Below are 17,303 nucleotides of genomic sequence, written 5' to 3' on the forward strand. Positions count from 1 at the left end.
TATTATTTAAAGCATTTAGCCATGTGTTTTAAGGGTAATTATTAAATTATTACCTTGAAACCATCTGAGTAAATATACATGGTTTTTTACTGCAACACTTACAGGTTCTTTTTGAAAGTAATTTTTAAAATCACCCTCTGCCGGCTAAGGTGGAACGTTAAAGCGTTAAAATTGTATAATCTGCGTGTGCAGGAACAAATGCATAAGTGACCTACACTTTTCATTCAAGGTGAGACACAGTTCCATACATTTAACAGGCGTACGCTGACACGTTGTCAGGATTGCAAAACTATGAAGCCCCTTCGTTCTGTTGTGTTTTTTTATAAACACAATGACGAGCCACGAAGCCAAATGTTGGCTAGCATGTAGCACATAGCTAGCTTTGTTTATGGTTAGCTCAGCTGTCAAACTTCCGAATCATGAGAGGCTCCTTTCGCCCTGCATGCCCGGTGCATTGTTTGGATTCATGCTAAAAAGCTATTTGTTAATGCACTTTCACATCCAGTGCTTATTCCAAACACTGTTTTGCAGATTGCACACCCTAGCAGATGCATTGGCGTTTATTCACTGCTCTTTATTCAGCCAGTAGCAAATGATGTGATAGTTAATGCAGAGTAAATTATAGACGTGTCAAAGAGAAAACACCTCTGAGATTATATGTTACTCACAAATAAAAACCGAGAAAGAGTCAATTGTTGGTGATGTTTTGGGCTGAGCTCTCTTCGTGCTTGTGTGTGTAACAGCGGCCTCCATGAACAACTTGAATGATCCCCCAAGATGGAACATCCAACCAGATCCCAGAGGAAGGGGGGCGGGAGCAGGCGATGGCAACCAGTGGAACTACGCCCTGCTGGTCCCCATGCTGGGACTGGCTGCATTTCGTAAGTTACACAAGGAGATTCACCTGTGTGATTGTGGATGAGACAACAGAGTAGAACAGCATATCAATTTCAAATGATCTGCTGTGGTGACCCTTAAAGGGAGCAGTCAAAAGAATATGATGATCAGTGAGTGAGTGTCTGGCTTACAGACACACAGTCTCTTTTGTCATTAGAATGCCAAATGGCATTTAATGATTAACACAGAAGTGGGGGGGGAAGTAGACTAAACTGCAGATCAGTAAAAATTATTCCACTAAAAGGAGACATTTTGACCCTTCCAGGTTAAGCACAGCAGAGGTTTCTTGCACAACTTTACATACTGTAAAACAGGGGGGAAACACCTGCAACAGTTGTAATATACAGAACAATTTTTTGTTTTGTTGTTGTTTTTTGTTTTGTTTTTTATTGACAAGACACACACATTCTGGCTCGCTGCCTTCATCAGCATCACCATAAAACTTAGCGCAAACCTCCCAAAAATTTTTAGGAAGATGGGATAGGGCAGAGGAAAAACCTACAACTGCTTGTGTGCTTCCCCAGCATGCATCTGTTCTGATCTGTGTGTGATTGTATGATAGATCATCTCTGTTACTTAGATAAAGTCATTGCCATGATTTTATAAAATTCAGTTCATAAGTAGCTCCAGCTACTCTACTCTTCAGAAAATCATGGTAGTATCACTTAACATCTTCCCCATTTTTTTTTTATCCCATTGCCCTTTCAGGATGGATCTGGACCAGAGAATCTCAGAGGGAGATCCAGAAGGTGAAAGCTCAGTATGACAAAGATGTGTCTACAATAAAAAGTGATATGGAGGCCCGTTACCGGGAGACTCTTACCGAGAGGCGCAGGGCAGCAGCTACGCTGGAGCTGGAGCTGGAGAAAGAGAGACAGCGGGTCAAAGGGTACAAGCAGGCCCTGGTCTCACAGAGCCAGCAGCTTATGGAAGAAAGGAAGCAGTTACAGCAGGTAAAGATCTGCTGAAGGGTTTATAAGGGATAACGGAGCTAATGAGTAGAAATCTGTCTTAAACCTTTGTTTTCTTCCATCTCAGTTACCTGCCACACATATGTCTTTTGTTGTCCTCCTTTTACATTGAACATTGCACCCATTTTATCATTGTGTCATTTTCCTTTGTAATGCATAGCCTTTACTCACTAACCTTGTATTCTGTCTTCTAACAAGGAGCGAGAGTCCTTAGAGGAAGAGAAGCAAAAGTTGGTGAAATCAGGAGCTGCAGGTGCTCTGCTGCATCAAGCTCTGGAAAAAGAGCAGAACTGGTACAACCGAGCCACAGCCACTCTGAAGGAGTTGGAGGGTTTACTTGTGGAGCGGCAGAATGCCTACTGCTCCCTCATCCAGCCTCGAGATCAGCGGCTGGAGATGGAGAAGAACATGCTGCTTAAGGTCGTTAAAGATCCCATTGGGCCAGACCTGGATCTAGAGACTGACCTGAAGGATATTTTTAAGAGAGACAAGCATTGTGCTGACCTGCTAAACATGGACAGGAGGAAGAACGGAAGCCTCATGTGGGTGTACCTCAAGTACTGGCAGCTGCAAATCACCGTCCAGAAACACAAAAGAGCCGAGGAAGCCATATTAGGAGGAAAAATCCACTCAGACACAAAGTGACAAATAGGCAACATTAAGCTGGTGTTTTGGTTTGACTTGAAGAATGTGGCGAGGGTGTGGTTTAGAAATGGAAAATTCTTGTTTTTTTTATCCCCTCTGTGTAATAACCTTTACTTGTAGGGATGTTATGCAAACACACAGAAGGTCAGTGAGGTCTAACAAGCTGAATATCACCATCTGAAAACTCCACCCTTGATCACATTTTGATGATGCACTAATATCGCTTATAGCAGTTAACCTCAGCTGCTCAGATAAGGATTTATTTCATTTAACTGAAGAAAAACAGAAATATTAGTAGGATTAATCAGGTGATATCCATATTGGATACAAAAATGCATGGTTTATTAAATAGAAGATGATAAAACTTTATAATTTAGCCCCTATAAAAATGTCGATTTAACGTCCATATTTTTGAATGCCATGAATTATTGTCAGTTAAGATTATATCTCGGAAGAACAATTTTTTTATTCCTTAGATAGGAATTCAGGGATGCCATAACACTCTATCAAATCTATTATTATGTTTTTGTAGATAATTTAAGTCTGTTGTTGAAGGAGTGATGTGGGAGATATTTGTAAAGACAACTCTGGGACTTTCTGTTTTCAACAACCTCTCTGTTCATTGAGTTTCCTCCATTTAAAACAAGCCTGATCTCATGATCGAGCAGAACAGGGAGGATGTTTCTTATGACTGGTTTGTGGGTACCTCACTAATGTCAGTGACGCCGGACTTAACCGACGGTGCATGTATGCAAAATAGTGCTGAATAATATAATGTGTTGTAAAAAAAAAAAAAAAGTAAAATAAAAAAAAAAGCACATTTAATTTGTTACTGTAACACACATTCACACATGCAATGAAAGGATTTACTGAATCTGTAGCATTTGTCTTTGGTTATCAGGCCTTTCTGTGCTGCCATGTTTTCATTTTGACCTTGGTGATTAAGTGCTGGATGCTAAACTGACACTTACAACTCTGTGTGGTCATTTAAATACATTTGTTTTTGTTTAGAACTCAGTTTGTAGGTTGTCCTTTTTGTCCATAGAGACTGTTTTTTGGGGGAGGGGGCTTCAAGGAGCAGCTTCATCTGGATCTAGATACAGGAAAGATATAATTTAATCCGTTAGCTATGTGGAGGCTCATAATGCATGATTAAAAAGGTGCATGCACGAGGAATGTGTAAAAACAACTGACACGAGAATATTGATTGAGGTTTGTGAAGCAAGCTTCCAGAAAGTGTTTAATTAAGCTTTACAAACCATAAAAATCACCAGGTGTGACAAAATTGCATTTTCCTCCTGGAACAAAGTTACAGTTCACACCAGACTCAATTCTGCAGCACCCAGAGCTTTTATGCAAATTATAGCACATCTTTTTTTAGTATTATTTAGCTGCTGAAGATATGACACTACTACAAATATAAGTATAGCATGTGAGATAACATCCTCGAGTTTGATGTGCATAAAAATAGTACTTCTAAAATAGTCAATTTTAGAAGAATATTTGATTTTGTTAATACTGCTGAGAAATTTGCTACAACAAAGGCTGTGATCACTCCCTTCTCTGAACCCGATTAGAGATTTCCCTGGGAGAGGACATCAGACTCGAGGCCCTGAAGTTCACTCTAACCGGCTTGCTAAGATCTTGATCTGTGGTGGCTCCTGTTCCCTGTCTATCTGCTCCAGCAATCAGCTTCTCTTTTATAACAGGCTCTTCTGTGTGCCTAAAGCTGGTTGTAGTACGATCCACCTCCCTGCTGGTGTTGAATAAGGGTAGCTGGTGCTTTGTCATCGCTCCACTGGTGCTGCCCAGCATCAGTATCTGGCTGGGGCTCCTCTCCACCATGAAGTGGGCCACCTGTTGCTGTTTATAACTCTCTCTGCGAATGCTGTCGCTCTCTGACAGCTTCAGCCTGCAACACACAGATCAAGCTTTTCTTACATCCGTGAAACACTAACGCTGTATACAGCTGCGTCACTGCCTCTGTGTTAGTTCACATTTTGAATCGTCTGAATTGTTAACTGCAATAAAACACACTGTACAGGCTTGACTGATCAGAGCCTGGTAAGTCATTTTGCTGAGCAAAGCAGATTTTAACTGCTATTCCGTCTAAGTTAAAATACAACATCACATGTCATGGCTTTACTGCCAAATTACAGTGAGCAAATAGGCTGCTTCAGTGTAATACTACATCTTAAAACACCACAACAAACTACAAATACACAGCAAAGCTCAAATGAGCGCAACACAGAATATTTTACCCTCCAAAAAAGTATATTTAGTGAGTCATGCACAGCTCAGTATCTAATGTGAGCAACCTACCTGTACTGTGGTCTGGTTTCAAGGACGAGGCTCACCCAGCAGGCTTCATAGCTCTCTTTCTTCCACCTGTTCTCCTCCCGAAGATCACACCAGGAGTTCACCAGGTAGCAGCCTCCTCTGCTCACACAGTGCATGGTGCGGTTTTGTCCGTAACTCAAATGTTAGTAATTTGCTCCAAGATGAATGTCCTCTTTCATGTGGGTGCTTCTACAGATGAATAAAACTCGTGGGATAAAGGATACAACGATCTGTCAAATCATGCTAAATGTATGTTCAAAACACCGTGAGAAGTGTGTGTGTGTGTGTGTGTGTGTGTGTGTGTGTGTTGGCCAATGTCTTAAATATCCAGTCTTGTTTCTATTTTTACTCCTCTGTGTCACATTGTAGTGAACGTAGTGAATGTCCCTGCTTAAGACATCCTGAAGGTTGTTTTTCACATGAAATGGAATTTAGTTCTTTCCATGATGTGATCCAACCAGAATAATCCAAATGAAAGCTGAACGTGGACCTCTCTGACTTCATCTTTTAGATTTTTATGTACTCTTGGATAAAACTAAGTAGTAATCTTAAACATTAACATTTAATCTATAACTATTCAGTCACATTTATTGTCTCTTGGGTTTGTAAATACACTTTTTTCTCTTATACTGTATATGTTTGTAAGGATCAGTGCGTTTAAAGCTGCGGGACGTGTTAATTCATCTCTGTGTGATGACAGGAAATATAAAATGACTAATCTGCTTAAACGAGATGAATGCAAGATCGCCTATCTGATCGGGTCAGAGAATCCAGCCTCTTGCTCCTCAAGTGTCACATGTTGCTGTGGGGAAACAGCTGAAGGCACTTAGAGCGCTAACTGACACTCACAATCTAACTCATTAATCCGAAGCCGCGTCAGGTCCTCGGCTGAAATCACCACGCTACAAAGGTACTCTGTCGCAGTCATCACTGCTACAGCAGATCAGTAGAGTGCATTCAGTTCTTAAACAGTTTACTTAGTAATTAAATGGTGGATGAGTGGTAGCAGCTTTGAGTTTAACAGAGGTCTTTGATTTCAGATGGAAAGATATAAAGGAAGGCAGGTTATCACTATACTGATGATTGCTACAATAATTAAGAGGGACCCGGCCTTTCCTTATGACCTGTCATACATGAGATGTTACTTAATATGAGAACATGAACCATTTGAAGAAAAACAAGAGAGGAGATACAGGAGTCTAGCTGCTCAACAATCCTGTGTCTCCTTTCCCACATTTCCCATTTCAAGATTGCTCCAAATGTTCCCAGTTGCTGAAAGGTGTAGACTGCAGGAAGACCAGTTCATCACCTGGACTCTTCTGCTACAAAGCCATCCTGTTGTCATAGTTGCAGCATGTAGTCTAGCTTTGTCTTGTTGAAATATCCAGTGCCTTGCCAAACCATCAGAGATGCAGGCCTTTGAACAGAGTACAGATAACAAACCAGATGTTCCCTCTCCTCTTTAGTTTGCTGGATGGCGTATCCATGTTTTCCAAAAAGATTTTAATATTTCGGTTAATCTGATCACAGAAGAGTTTTCTATTTTGCCTCAGTCCATTTTAAGTGAGCTTAAAGGAGATAACGTCACTTCTAGATCCTGGATCCTCGTCTTCTTCACATAATGGAGGTTTAATGTGCATTTGTGCATGGCACGGTGAACTGTGCTCACAGACAGTGCTCCTGAGCCCATGCAGTGATTTTCACAACAGAAACCTGTTTGATGGAGAGTCGCCTGACGGCTTGAAGGCAAAGGCACCCACCTGACCTTGATTTTTAAAGTCTTACACTGAAATTGTTCCACAATTTGATTTTGTTTTTTTGCTTCTGAGAAACTCTGCCTCTCTAAGATGCTCTTTTTTTTAATGTTACTAACCTGTTCACAATTCACCTAATTAGCTGTGAAATGTTCCTCTGGCTGTTTTTGTAGTTCTGCTTACTTTTCCATCTTCTTTGAGACATGTTGCTGCCTTTAAATTAAAAATTAGCTACTATTGCTCATGAAGCATTAAAATAGCTCAGATTAAATGTTTTCTAGGCTCTATTGTGAATAAAAATGGATTCATTCAGCTTCCCAACTTTTCTGAAAATGGGATTGTAATTGTCATGTTTGGGATCTGCATGATGGTCAGTGTGAGGGGATTTTTTTCTAATAAAGCCATTTCATGCACACACAGCTCTGACTGTGAGCACAGAAGCCCCTCCCACCTGCTGCTCAAACTTTGTGCTAATGAGGGGCAGCCAATCAAAAGAAATCTAGCTTTAAAGGAAGGGGAGCTAAGAGGTAAATAAGGATTATTCTGAGCTTTAATTCAAGCTGCCCTAGAATAGTTCAATGAAGATAAAGTGTTAGAAATTAGCATGATAGGCAAAATACTGAAACAGTGCTGATAAAACACACTTGCCAATAATAAATCATTTTTTATACGTTTGTACACTTACAGTTCAGGGGTTCACCACCTTTGTACACCTGCAATTTAGGTATCATTCATTTGATAAAGCAAGAGAGATAACACAAATACAGTTAACGATTAATTTGATGGATTGCATACAAATGTCTGCAGATGTTACAAAATATTTAAGGTTAAAATATATTTGGCAGCCTTAATTAAAAGGCAAGTGAAAGCATTTGTTTAAAAATATACTAAATTCTTGCTAAAGAATTTGGTAAGAACATAACAAGCAAGATTACAGCGCTGTGCAAACCAAGTAAACCAAAGTAATTTCAGTGGAACACTGATAAGCCCGGTCTTATCAAACTATGAGGGGGAAACTGAATCACAGGGACACTGAGGCAGTGGAAGGTATGCTGGACTCATCCCAGCAAAAACAGTCTACTCCAGCGACACATGAGCCACCGTTACATGACTTTGGTTTAATGCCGAATCCTGATTAAAGGAAGTTGTGGCTGAAGCGACGTTGCATGCTTGTTTGTACACACCAGTGTCTGATCCTGTTAACCGACAGTTTTCTACCACAAGCAATTGTGCAGCCAGACTCTGATAAGCATTAGAAAGCAGTAAACATGACAGTGACACTCATGATTTGATGTTAAGTGTTCCAGATCTTAAAAACATCAGACTCTGAGTCATTATTCCATTTATAGTGAAAGCACCTCTCGTCACTAATAATTGTGATTCCATATGTTCATTTTCCTCCTACTTTAAGGAGAGAGGTCACACAACAGGGTTTAAATGGGATTTGATAAACTAGAATATGTTCATTTTTTTAAGAATGGCGTCCCTCCAATGCTCAGAAGACTGGAGAACGTTTCATAAACAGTCTGGAAGTTTCCTCCTGTTTCATGAAGCAGAAGAAGTCATTCACCTTCACCCAAAGCAGATTATTTCAAATAAGGAATTTATTGTCAAACCATCAAAAGTATTATGCAGTTGAATTATGTCCATAATCTGACAGTCTTGGCTTTTAGAAAAACCGAACTATGATATCATCAACTCCAAAGGCATATTTTCTACTGGAAACACGTTTCTGATGTTTAAGCTCTCTGGATCAGTTCTGAACAAACTAATTCTTAATTTGTGGAAGAAAAACTGACCCAGAGAGACTGAAATATGCTGTTTGTCGTGGTATATGTCACACACAGCTTCAGTAGTTGAACCATGCAGGCCTTTTCCTGGGCCTCTCCACTATCCTCTTGTCTTTGTCCTGCTCCTTTGGGATTTCCCCCTCATATAAGACCACAGTCTCAACAGTGGGGGCCTTCAATGGGCCTCCTTCCATGGCTTGAATCTGATGACGAATCATACTGGTCTCCTTGCACACCTTAGCGTAACAGAAGCCACACAGGATGTGTTTCTGTTTCAAGTGGCCACACTCTGGACACGGCTCGATGTTGTTCTGAGGAAGAGAGGGGTGCAGGGGAAAGCAAACAGGGTCAATGGATGCAAGCGACTGCTTCTCTAAATGTTTCTGATCATCTTTGATATTCCTGCACCACACTTTGTGGTCTCGTTTTAGTAAACACTACCTATATACATCAATGGTAGCATTTACACATCACTGGGGTTAGGTATCACTTTAAAATAAAGCTAGTTTTATTTTTCCTTTCTTTCTGTCCAGCAAACAGGAGAGCTGCACCACACACACATTGAAGGTGGCCACTTGACATTAGTGTGACCCGTTCAGCTTCTTATCACATGTGACATGGTCACAACGCTCCCTTCTATTACACAGTTGTAGAGCTGAATAGTGTCATTTTTTGTTTTCATAGTGATGTCTAAGTGAAGCTCAACTCTCAGCGCTCCAATACAAAATATCATTTTATTCTGTTCGAAATTTCTATGAAACTGTGTTTTAAAAAGTGTACAAATTGAGTTCAGACCAAAGAAAATTCCTCACTCAAGGAATTTTTGCTCTAAGGGAGTTGGAAAATAGGCTTACAAGTATTAACATTTTAACCTGGGAGTCTATGAGGACTGACCCAGGGGATGCCACAGGTCTTGCAAGCATGAAACTAAAGTAAAATAAAAATAATCTCATTTCTCCGTAATTGAATCTGTTTAGATAGTTTGATCAGACACATTCAAGAGGAGAAACAGCAATTGAAGAAGTATAAATAAAAATCTTTGGGAGACAAAAATAATTTCCGAAGGAAAAAATACTTCAAATACTGTATTTTGGGCCAAAGTTCACTGACTTTGCAGCTAAATTAGATGATGCTTTAGAAGAATTGCCTATATAGGTCCGTGCCAATGCTAAAATGTTTGCCTCCTAGAAAGATTTTGGATTCAGTTTAAAATATTAGTATCTTTCACAAAGTACACTTTCATTTCAATCTGCGTACTCTGATCTATGGAAGTCACTCCAGCTGGACCCAACGTTAATGAACGAGGTGCTCTCCTTAAATCCTAAATATTACCAGTGACTCGTCGTACTGAATGGTTTATTTGCCACAAATCAAACTCCTCTTTGCAGTAAAATTAGGTACCAGTAAGACAGATGAAGCTATAATTTGGTTTAAAGGTTGAAATGACCCAATGAGATCATCCAGTCACTGCGGAGCGTACCTTGACTTTAATAAGTTTGCTCTCAGCTCTCCTCCTGGTGCGGTTGACCTCGATTGTGCGCCTCTTCTTGGGTGCTGCCATCCACATGATGCTGTCCAAGAGGCCGGGTTGCTGCTCCGGGCTCTGCTGCTCCTCCAGCTGCTGCTCCTGGTCGAGCTGAGGCAGGAGGCTGGGGCCGTTCACAGCCAGACCCGGAGCTGCACGCAGAAGGAAACAACGTTACAGGAATCACTACGTCTTTAACTCCACCGAAACAGCAACACGACACGGACTGGTGGTATTAAATGAAAAATGTCTTTAATGAGTATGTTTGTGTGAATGACCCCATCGTAAAAAGAGGCTATTAGCAGCAGCTCACTCACCCAACTGTGCTTCTAGTCCGACCGCCTGCAACAGTCTACTCTCAATGCGCAGCAGAGAGCACCTGAGGCTGTGAATTAACGCAGATAAATTCATCATTTTTGTTACCAACACGCTTCCTCTTCTCCCAGCATGTCAAACAGCTCACGGTCACTGAGGATCCCTACGTCGTAAAACAGCGACGCCAAGCTGCACTTCGTCTGTTTAATTTCCGGCACACAAAAGGAAAGATTTTGTACGCTGCTGCCATCTAGCGGTGAACCGTGGAGCTTTTATTGTAGCAAAACTGTGTCTCAATCCTTGTGTGCATATTTTAGATTTGTGTGGAAATTTGAGTTCAAGCTTTCCAGCTGTTTTTTGTTTTTTTGCTATAGCTATATTTTTGCTATTTAGTTCAGTTTAGTATCCAGAGTGAATGTTCTTGTTTAAGCTTTTTTTTGATTGTTTTAAAATGTTTAGTTTTAATTTCGTTTCTATTAGTTTTACTTTTAGTTGTGATCGTTTTTTTTGCAATACTTTACTTTCCGATTTTCCACTTAGCGAAGCATGAACAAAACACACCTCTAAACCCACGCACACAGAAGAGGAGAAACAACGACAACGAAAATAAAGATGAGTGTAGGTGATGTTTTCAAGTGGAATACAACTATTCATCTCTGAGATCAATCTAAAAAATAGGCAGCTTTCCGGGTAATGGTTTACACTTTTTGACAATGCATAGTGCCAATTCCAGGAACTTCTGTGGGCTTTTTCTTAATAGTGTACTAACATTTGTAAAGTCTCCTAATAAACATATTTGAGGATCTAAAGAAAAGAGTAACTCTAAAAGTTTTGACATTTTTGCCAGAATGTGTTTACCTTTATGCAAAACCACGTACTGTGCAGGAATGAATCCTCCTCAATGTCACATTTAAAGCACAGACTAGAGAACTCTGGTTTATATTTATGTAATCTTTGTGACATAATACAAGCTTGGTGGAGAAAGCCACCATATACTGGGCATGTGTCAAAGACAAGGTTTAGGAAAATCAGTCAATTTATTATAAAAAACAAAACACAGAACCTTCTAAAAGTAGAAATCCAGAGTTTCAATAAACACACCATCCAATGCCGCATCAGGCAACTTGTAATAAGATTTTTTACCAAATTAACAAATACTAAAACTAAGTATTTTCTATAAATAAAACCTTTAGTTTTATGTTAATTTAGTTACCCTAACGGACACAAAATGATCTCAGTTCATTTAATTTTTTTGTTCAGAAGTCTAGTTTTAGTTTTTAGTTTTAGTTAACCATAATGATATGTAATCACACAAATATCTACACTCAGTTCAAAATATGTAAATATGTATTTTATTTTATTTTAAAGAATAATACAGTGGGGCAAAAAAGTATTTAGTCAGCCACCGATTGTGCAAGTTCCCCCACCTAAAATGATGACAGAGGTCAGTAATTTGCACCAGAGGTACACTTCAACTGTGAGAGACAGAATGTGAAAAAAAAAAAAATCCATGAATCCACATGGTAGGATTTGTAAAGAATTTATTCGTAAATCAGGGTGGAAAATAAGTATTTGGTCAATAACAAAAATACAACTCAATACTTTGTAACATAACCTTTGTTGGCAATAACAGAGGTCAAACGTTTACTATAGGTCTTTACCAGGTTTGCACACACAGTAGCTGGTATTTTGGCCCATTCCTCCATGCAGATCTTCTCGAGAGCAGTGATGTTTTGGGGCTGTCGCCGAGCAACACGGACTTTCAACTCCCGCCACAGATTTTCTATGGGGTTGAGGTCTGGAGACTGGCTAGGCCACTCCAGGACTTTCAAATGCTTCTTACGGAGCCACTCCTTTGTTGCCCGGGCGGTGTGTTTTGGATCATTGTCATGTTGGAAGACCCAGCCTCGTTTCATCTTCAAAGTTCTCACTGATGGAAGGAGGTTTTGGCTCAAAATCTCACGATACATGGCCCCATTCATTCTGTCCTTAACACGGATCAGTCGTCCTGTCCCCTTGGCAGAAAAACAGCCCCATAGCATGATGTTTCCACCCCCATGCTTCACAGTAGGTATGGTGTTCTTGGGATGCAACTCAGTATTCTTCTTCCTCCAAACACGACGAGTTGAGTTTATACCAAAAAGTTCCACTTTGGTTTCATCTGACCACATGACATTCTCCCAATCCTCTGCTGTATCATCCATGTGCCCTCTGGCAAACTTCAGACGGGCCTGGACATGCACTGGCTTCAGCAGAGGAACACGTCTGGCACTGCGGGATTTGATTCCCTGCCGTTGTAGTGTGTTACTGATGGTGACCTTTGTTACTTTGGTCCCAGCTCTCTGCAGGTCATTCACCAGGTCCCCCTGTGTGGTTCTGGGATCTTTGCTCACCGTTCTCATGATCATTTTGACCCCACGGGATGAGATCTTGCGTGGAGCCCCAGATCGAGGGAGATTATCAGTGGTCTTGTATGTCTTCCATTTTCTGATGATTGCTCCCACAGTTGATTTTTTTCACACCAAGCTGCTTGCCTATTGTAGATTCACTCTTCCCAGTCTGGTGCAGGTCTACAATACTTTTCCTGGTGTCCTTCGAAAGCTCTTTGGTCTTGGCCATGGCAGAGTTTGGAGTCTGACTGTTTGAGGCTGTGGACAGGTGTCTTTTATACAGATGATGAGTTCAAACAGGTGCCATTCATACAGGTAACGAGTGGGGGACAGAAAAGCTTCTTACAGAAGACGTTACAGGTCTGTGAGAGCCAGAGATTTTCCATGTTTGAGGTGACCAAATACTTATTTTCCACCCTGATTTACGAATAAATTCTTTACAAATCCTACCATGTGGATTCATGGATTTTTTTTTCACATTCTGTCTCTCACAGTTGAAGTGTACCTCTGGTGCAAATTACTGACCTCTGTCATCATTTTAGGTGGGGGAACTTGCACAATCGGTGGCTGACTAAATACTTTTTTGCTCCACTGTATATACTTAAGAAAAATATTTTTTCAAAACAGTGGAAAGGACTAAACTCCCAAGTTTAATGAAATGCAAAGTAAAAATGATCAAAAACGGAGTCATAAAATAATATTGATCGAGCACACAATCTTCACAGGTGGCGATGTTCACTCGTGATCGCACTTGGAGCTCTCCAGAGCAGCAGAGAAGAAGAAGAAGCTCAAGATGGCGGAACGTGGTTACAGTTTCTCTCTCACCACATTTAGGTAAACTTTGTCAAAATATGGATAAAATTGAGTAGCCGCATCGAAGCTTATGGCATGTAACAATTGCTTTGTGGCAGTAGCGTCATCACATGTATGCATTACTTTTTATTTCAAAACGTAGATGAGGTTTTGGAGCCGCTGGAGTTGATGCACTGTCATTGCCGGATAATGAATCGGCTAACATCGCCTATTAGCATGTTGGCTAACAGTTTTTCCAAACTGAACATTCGAAAAGATAAACTTTGTTCAAACCCATAACAAAAGCTCACCTGTTTTAATGCGGAACAGTACCCGAGCAGACTGAAATGGACGGCTTGGTTTTGAATGCTAAATATTTAGATTATTTTGGCAAAGCGTCGAATTAGCTTAAATGAGTCAGTTGTTTTAGATTTTACTTTCAGTTTCGTCTCTGTTAGTTACAATACGCTAATTCGGATTTCCAATCGTTTATCTGACTTTAACACATAGTGAAGCAGCTTGTTGTGTTTTTTTTCTCTTGCAGCCCCTCCGGTAAGCTGGTACAGATCGAGTATGCTCTGGCAGCTGTAGCAGCCGGAGCCCCCTCGGTGGGCATCAAAGGTGAGTCCAGAACTCGACTGTAGCTTTGAGAGTGAATCTGTCAACATGTTAGCGACGCAAAGCATACTTGAAAGCTCTGCACATTCAAGCAGAGTTGAAACTGGTTAGAAACGCATATTCTTCAATAACTGCGTGACTCTTGATTTCCAGCTTCCAATGGCGTTGTCTTGGCAACAGAGAAAAAACAGAAGTCCATACTGTATGATGAACAGAGCGTCCATAAAGTGGAGCCCATCACTAAACACATAGGAATGGTCTACAGCGGCATGGGGCCTGACTACCGGTGAGTGTTGCCAACGGCTTTGCAGACTATAGTGTGACATTTTGTTAGGCAACTGAAATGACAACTGAAAGCTAATTGCAGAAAAATAATGAGTGTGTCATGTTGGCAGGGTTTTAGTGCGGCGAGCCCGCAAGTTGGCACAACAGTACTTCCTGGTTTACCAGGAGCCCATTCCTACAGGCCAGCTTGTCCAGAGGGTGGCCTCTGTGATGCAGGAGTACACACAGTCTGGGTGGGTATATACTTAACAAAACAAACAAACATACATACACACACACACAAAGGTAGACACACTGCTGTTTACTAGTGACATGCTTTAGGGGTAGAATTTGTTTTGCATTGCTGTGATATTTTCTCAAAATTCAGTCCACTTTAAAAGACGTGTTAATGTGTTACTGATTTTGCTTGACAGTTTCGAGGTCTTTAGAGAGAAATTAATTAGTGACGTGTAATATTTCTCTTTTTTTCACCCCTCCATCCCTAGTGGAGTGCGTCCATTCGGTGTGTCTCTGCTGATAGCTGGATGGGATGAAGACCAGCCCTACTTGTTCCAGTCGGACCCTTCTGTACGTTCTTCTAGTTCTCAGCACTGCTGCCTACAGCTCAGGATTAAATATTGCTTGTGCTTTTAAAAATGCTTTTGCAGGTCATCCTGCTAACCTAAAGGTTTTTTTTATTCTGTTTGTGATTGGCAGGGTGCATATTTCGCATGGAAAGCCACAGCCATGGGGAAGAACTATGTTAATGGAAAAACATTCCTTGAAAAAAGGTACACGTAAATGAGTAACTCATTATTTCCCTGTTTTCATTCATATTACTAAATTGTTGCATGTTTATGTAAAACTTATAAGGAATATATATTACGTCTGATTCTGTCACAGTTTTTCTGTATGATTGTTTGCTTAAGGCCAACTTTAGTACTTATGCGCTTATGTACATTAGTGCTCAAAAGCACTGACGCTCTGCAGGCTTCCAGATATTGGCCTGTTAGAAAAAAATAAGCCTTTACAAAGGTGCGGTTTGGCTAAAACAGGTTGTTTTTGAGTTGAAAGATGGTTCTGAAAAGTGAATTCAGTGCCAAAGTGACTTAAACCTGCAGAGGGCGACCTCTGTTAAATTAGAAGTCTGAGAGGATGGCCATACAACTCACTTGAATTATCTTGTTAAAAAAAATCTTAAGTAGTTTATGGCCTTAGTAACACAGTTTGAGCCTCATTTTTAATGAAAGAATGATACATATTCAGAGTATAGTAGATGGCAATGCATAAAGTCCAAACTCAAGAACATAAATAAGAAGTGCTGGAAGTCCACTAACCAGTGGGATAGATGCATCATTTATATGAAATCTGAAGGGCTCCATAAGATAAGTAAGTTGCCTTTCACATCAACTTAAGGGATGCCGCACAATAAAATATATTGTTGGAAATTAGAATTATAGGTCCCATTTATAAAGTCACGTTTAATTAAAATTCAGTGATTTTCTGATCCATGGACTGAGCTTGATATTTTGTACTGGATGTATTTGGTGCTCGGTGGCCAAACTCCCACAGTAAGAGCTCTGTGTATTTACTGTAGCTGTCTCAATGATCATGTGTAAACTGTGTTTAGAGTGCTATATCTCATTTGTGGTTTATTATAAAGCAGTTTGAATGAGTGGTAACCAATAAGCTCTTCACACAGTTTGAATTTAGACTGTTGACCTACTTTAAATTGTCTATTTTGAAAATGAAGACTGGGTAAATGCATTTTAAAGGCTCTGTACTTGAATAGAGAACCATTAACACACAGCACCATTTAATGCAAAAAGGAGCTGCTGTGAAAGGGGTCTATTGTTTCAATAGTTCAAGGGTTTGACCACTTTGTTTTTCTTCCTCAGGTATAACAATGACTTGGAATTAGAAGACGCCATCCACACAGCCATCCTGACATTAAAGGTATGCAGCTTGTAACCAGAAACGGCTTAGTGACTCCACCTTAGTGGTGGTTATTCAAACCATCTTGTCTTTGTGTTTCAGGAGAGTTTTGAGGGTCAGATGACAGAGGAGAACATTGAGGTGGGCATCTGCAACGAGGCTGGCTTCAAAAGACTCACCCCAGCAGAGGTGAAAGACTACCTGGCAGCCATTGCTTGAACACATCCCCCTCGGTCACATTCAAGACAAAAGCCAGCACAGTAGCCAATTGTCTCATGATGCTTTTTTTTTTTTTGTAAACCCATTATAAAGATAATATGGCCCCATTGTCTTATGATGAGACAGCTTCTGTTCTCCAAACACCGGAGAAAAAAAACTGCTGTAACTTCTTCATATTCATAGTTGTTATTATTATGCATTCTTATCTTGTATGACAGAATTAAATGGCCTGTTGACCATCACAACAGGCCGGCTGACCAGACCCATTAAAGTAATGAGGCAGCCGTTGTGCATTGACTAAAATCTGCCAGTGGCAAATAACAGATCTTTAACCAGTTGGTATTGTTGTTGAACACACCCTGGTGCTGTGAAATGTGACAGTTGGCTACTGTGCAAATGAAAAGGAATGTGGACTCTGATGAGTAAAATCTCAAGTCTTCCATCAAATCTGTTTTTGTTGCTCATTAATGTTTGAAAGGCACTTAAGATCGAGCATGGATTTATTCAAAAGTGGTATTGCTAGACATGGCTTGGGTTTTAAATGTAAGTGAGACTTCTTGAGCCCAGGAGAAGCTTTAATTTGCATCCCTGATTAATTCTTCCTCATCCACTCTGAAACCCACTAGGAAAGAGGATAAACAAAAGAAGCACATAGGGAGGATCTAATGGGAGATTCTGAGATTTTACTGTCAGGATCTGATTGCCTGTACAGCAGTTTTACATGATGTACTCTTTTTTTTCTTTTTAGCCTACAAACAGTTCCAAAGTTTGTATTTTTTTCTCTCTTCTGATATCTGTCACTTATTCAAATAAAAGCCGGTGAGTTTGTGATGACTCCGTGTGTTTAA

General features: G+C 40.3%; 4 protein-coding genes across 4 annotated transcripts; 2 read left to right on the forward strand and 2 right to left on the reverse strand.

The window, feature by feature from the left end:
- The first annotated feature begins 78 nt into the window (after positions 1 to 78).
- On the forward strand, positions 79 to 3,526 carry LOC101470666 (coiled-coil domain-containing protein 127). The gene is made up of 4 exons (XM_004566826.3): positions 79 to 229; positions 744 to 881; positions 1,606 to 1,850; positions 2,067 to 3,526. The coding sequence occupies exons 2-4, from the start codon at positions 752 to 754 to the stop codon at positions 2,511 to 2,513; spliced, it is 822 nt and encodes a 273-aa protein (XP_004566883.1). The 5' UTR covers positions 79 to 229; positions 744 to 751; the 3' UTR covers positions 2,514 to 3,526.
- Positions 3,527 to 3,720: 194 nt separating this feature from the next.
- On the reverse strand, positions 3,721 to 5,154 carry zmp:0000000930 (telethonin). The gene is made up of 2 exons (XM_004566825.4): positions 4,836 to 5,154; positions 3,721 to 4,425 (listed from the first exon to the last, which is right to left on the reverse strand). Exons 1-2 carry the CDS (start codon positions 4,967 to 4,969, stop codon positions 4,065 to 4,067), a joined length of 495 nt encoding a protein of 164 aa, XP_004566882.1. The 5' UTR covers positions 4,970 to 5,154; the 3' UTR covers positions 3,721 to 4,064.
- A 3,039-nt stretch (positions 5,155 to 8,193) lies between these two features.
- mrpl32 (mitochondrial ribosomal protein L32) lies at positions 8,194 to 10,435 on the reverse strand. Its single transcript, XM_004566824.5, has 3 exons — positions 10,240 to 10,435; positions 9,878 to 10,074; positions 8,194 to 8,708 (listed from the first exon to the last, which is right to left on the reverse strand). The coding sequence occupies exons 1-3, from the start codon at positions 10,334 to 10,336 to the stop codon at positions 8,457 to 8,459; spliced, it is 546 nt and encodes a 181-aa protein (XP_004566881.3). The 5' UTR covers positions 10,337 to 10,435; the 3' UTR covers positions 8,194 to 8,456.
- A 2,925-nt stretch (positions 10,436 to 13,360) lies between these two features.
- On the forward strand, positions 13,361 to 17,283 carry psma2a (proteasome 20S subunit alpha 2a). Its single transcript, XM_004566823.3, has 8 exons — positions 13,361 to 13,461; positions 13,964 to 14,040; positions 14,191 to 14,323; positions 14,433 to 14,555; positions 14,808 to 14,889; positions 15,019 to 15,092; positions 16,200 to 16,257; positions 16,339 to 17,283. Exons 1-8 carry the CDS (start codon positions 13,421 to 13,423, stop codon positions 16,453 to 16,455), a joined length of 705 nt encoding a protein of 234 aa, XP_004566880.1. The 5' UTR covers positions 13,361 to 13,420; the 3' UTR covers positions 16,456 to 17,283.
- Positions 17,284 to 17,303: the final 20 nt, after the last annotated feature.

Source organism: Maylandia zebra, linkage group LG11 (assembly GCF_041146795.1).
Source record: "Maylandia zebra isolate NMK-2024a linkage group LG11, Mzebra_GT3a, whole genome shotgun sequence".
Classification (NCBI taxonomy): Eukaryota; Metazoa; Chordata; class Actinopteri; order Cichliformes; family Cichlidae; genus Maylandia; species Maylandia zebra.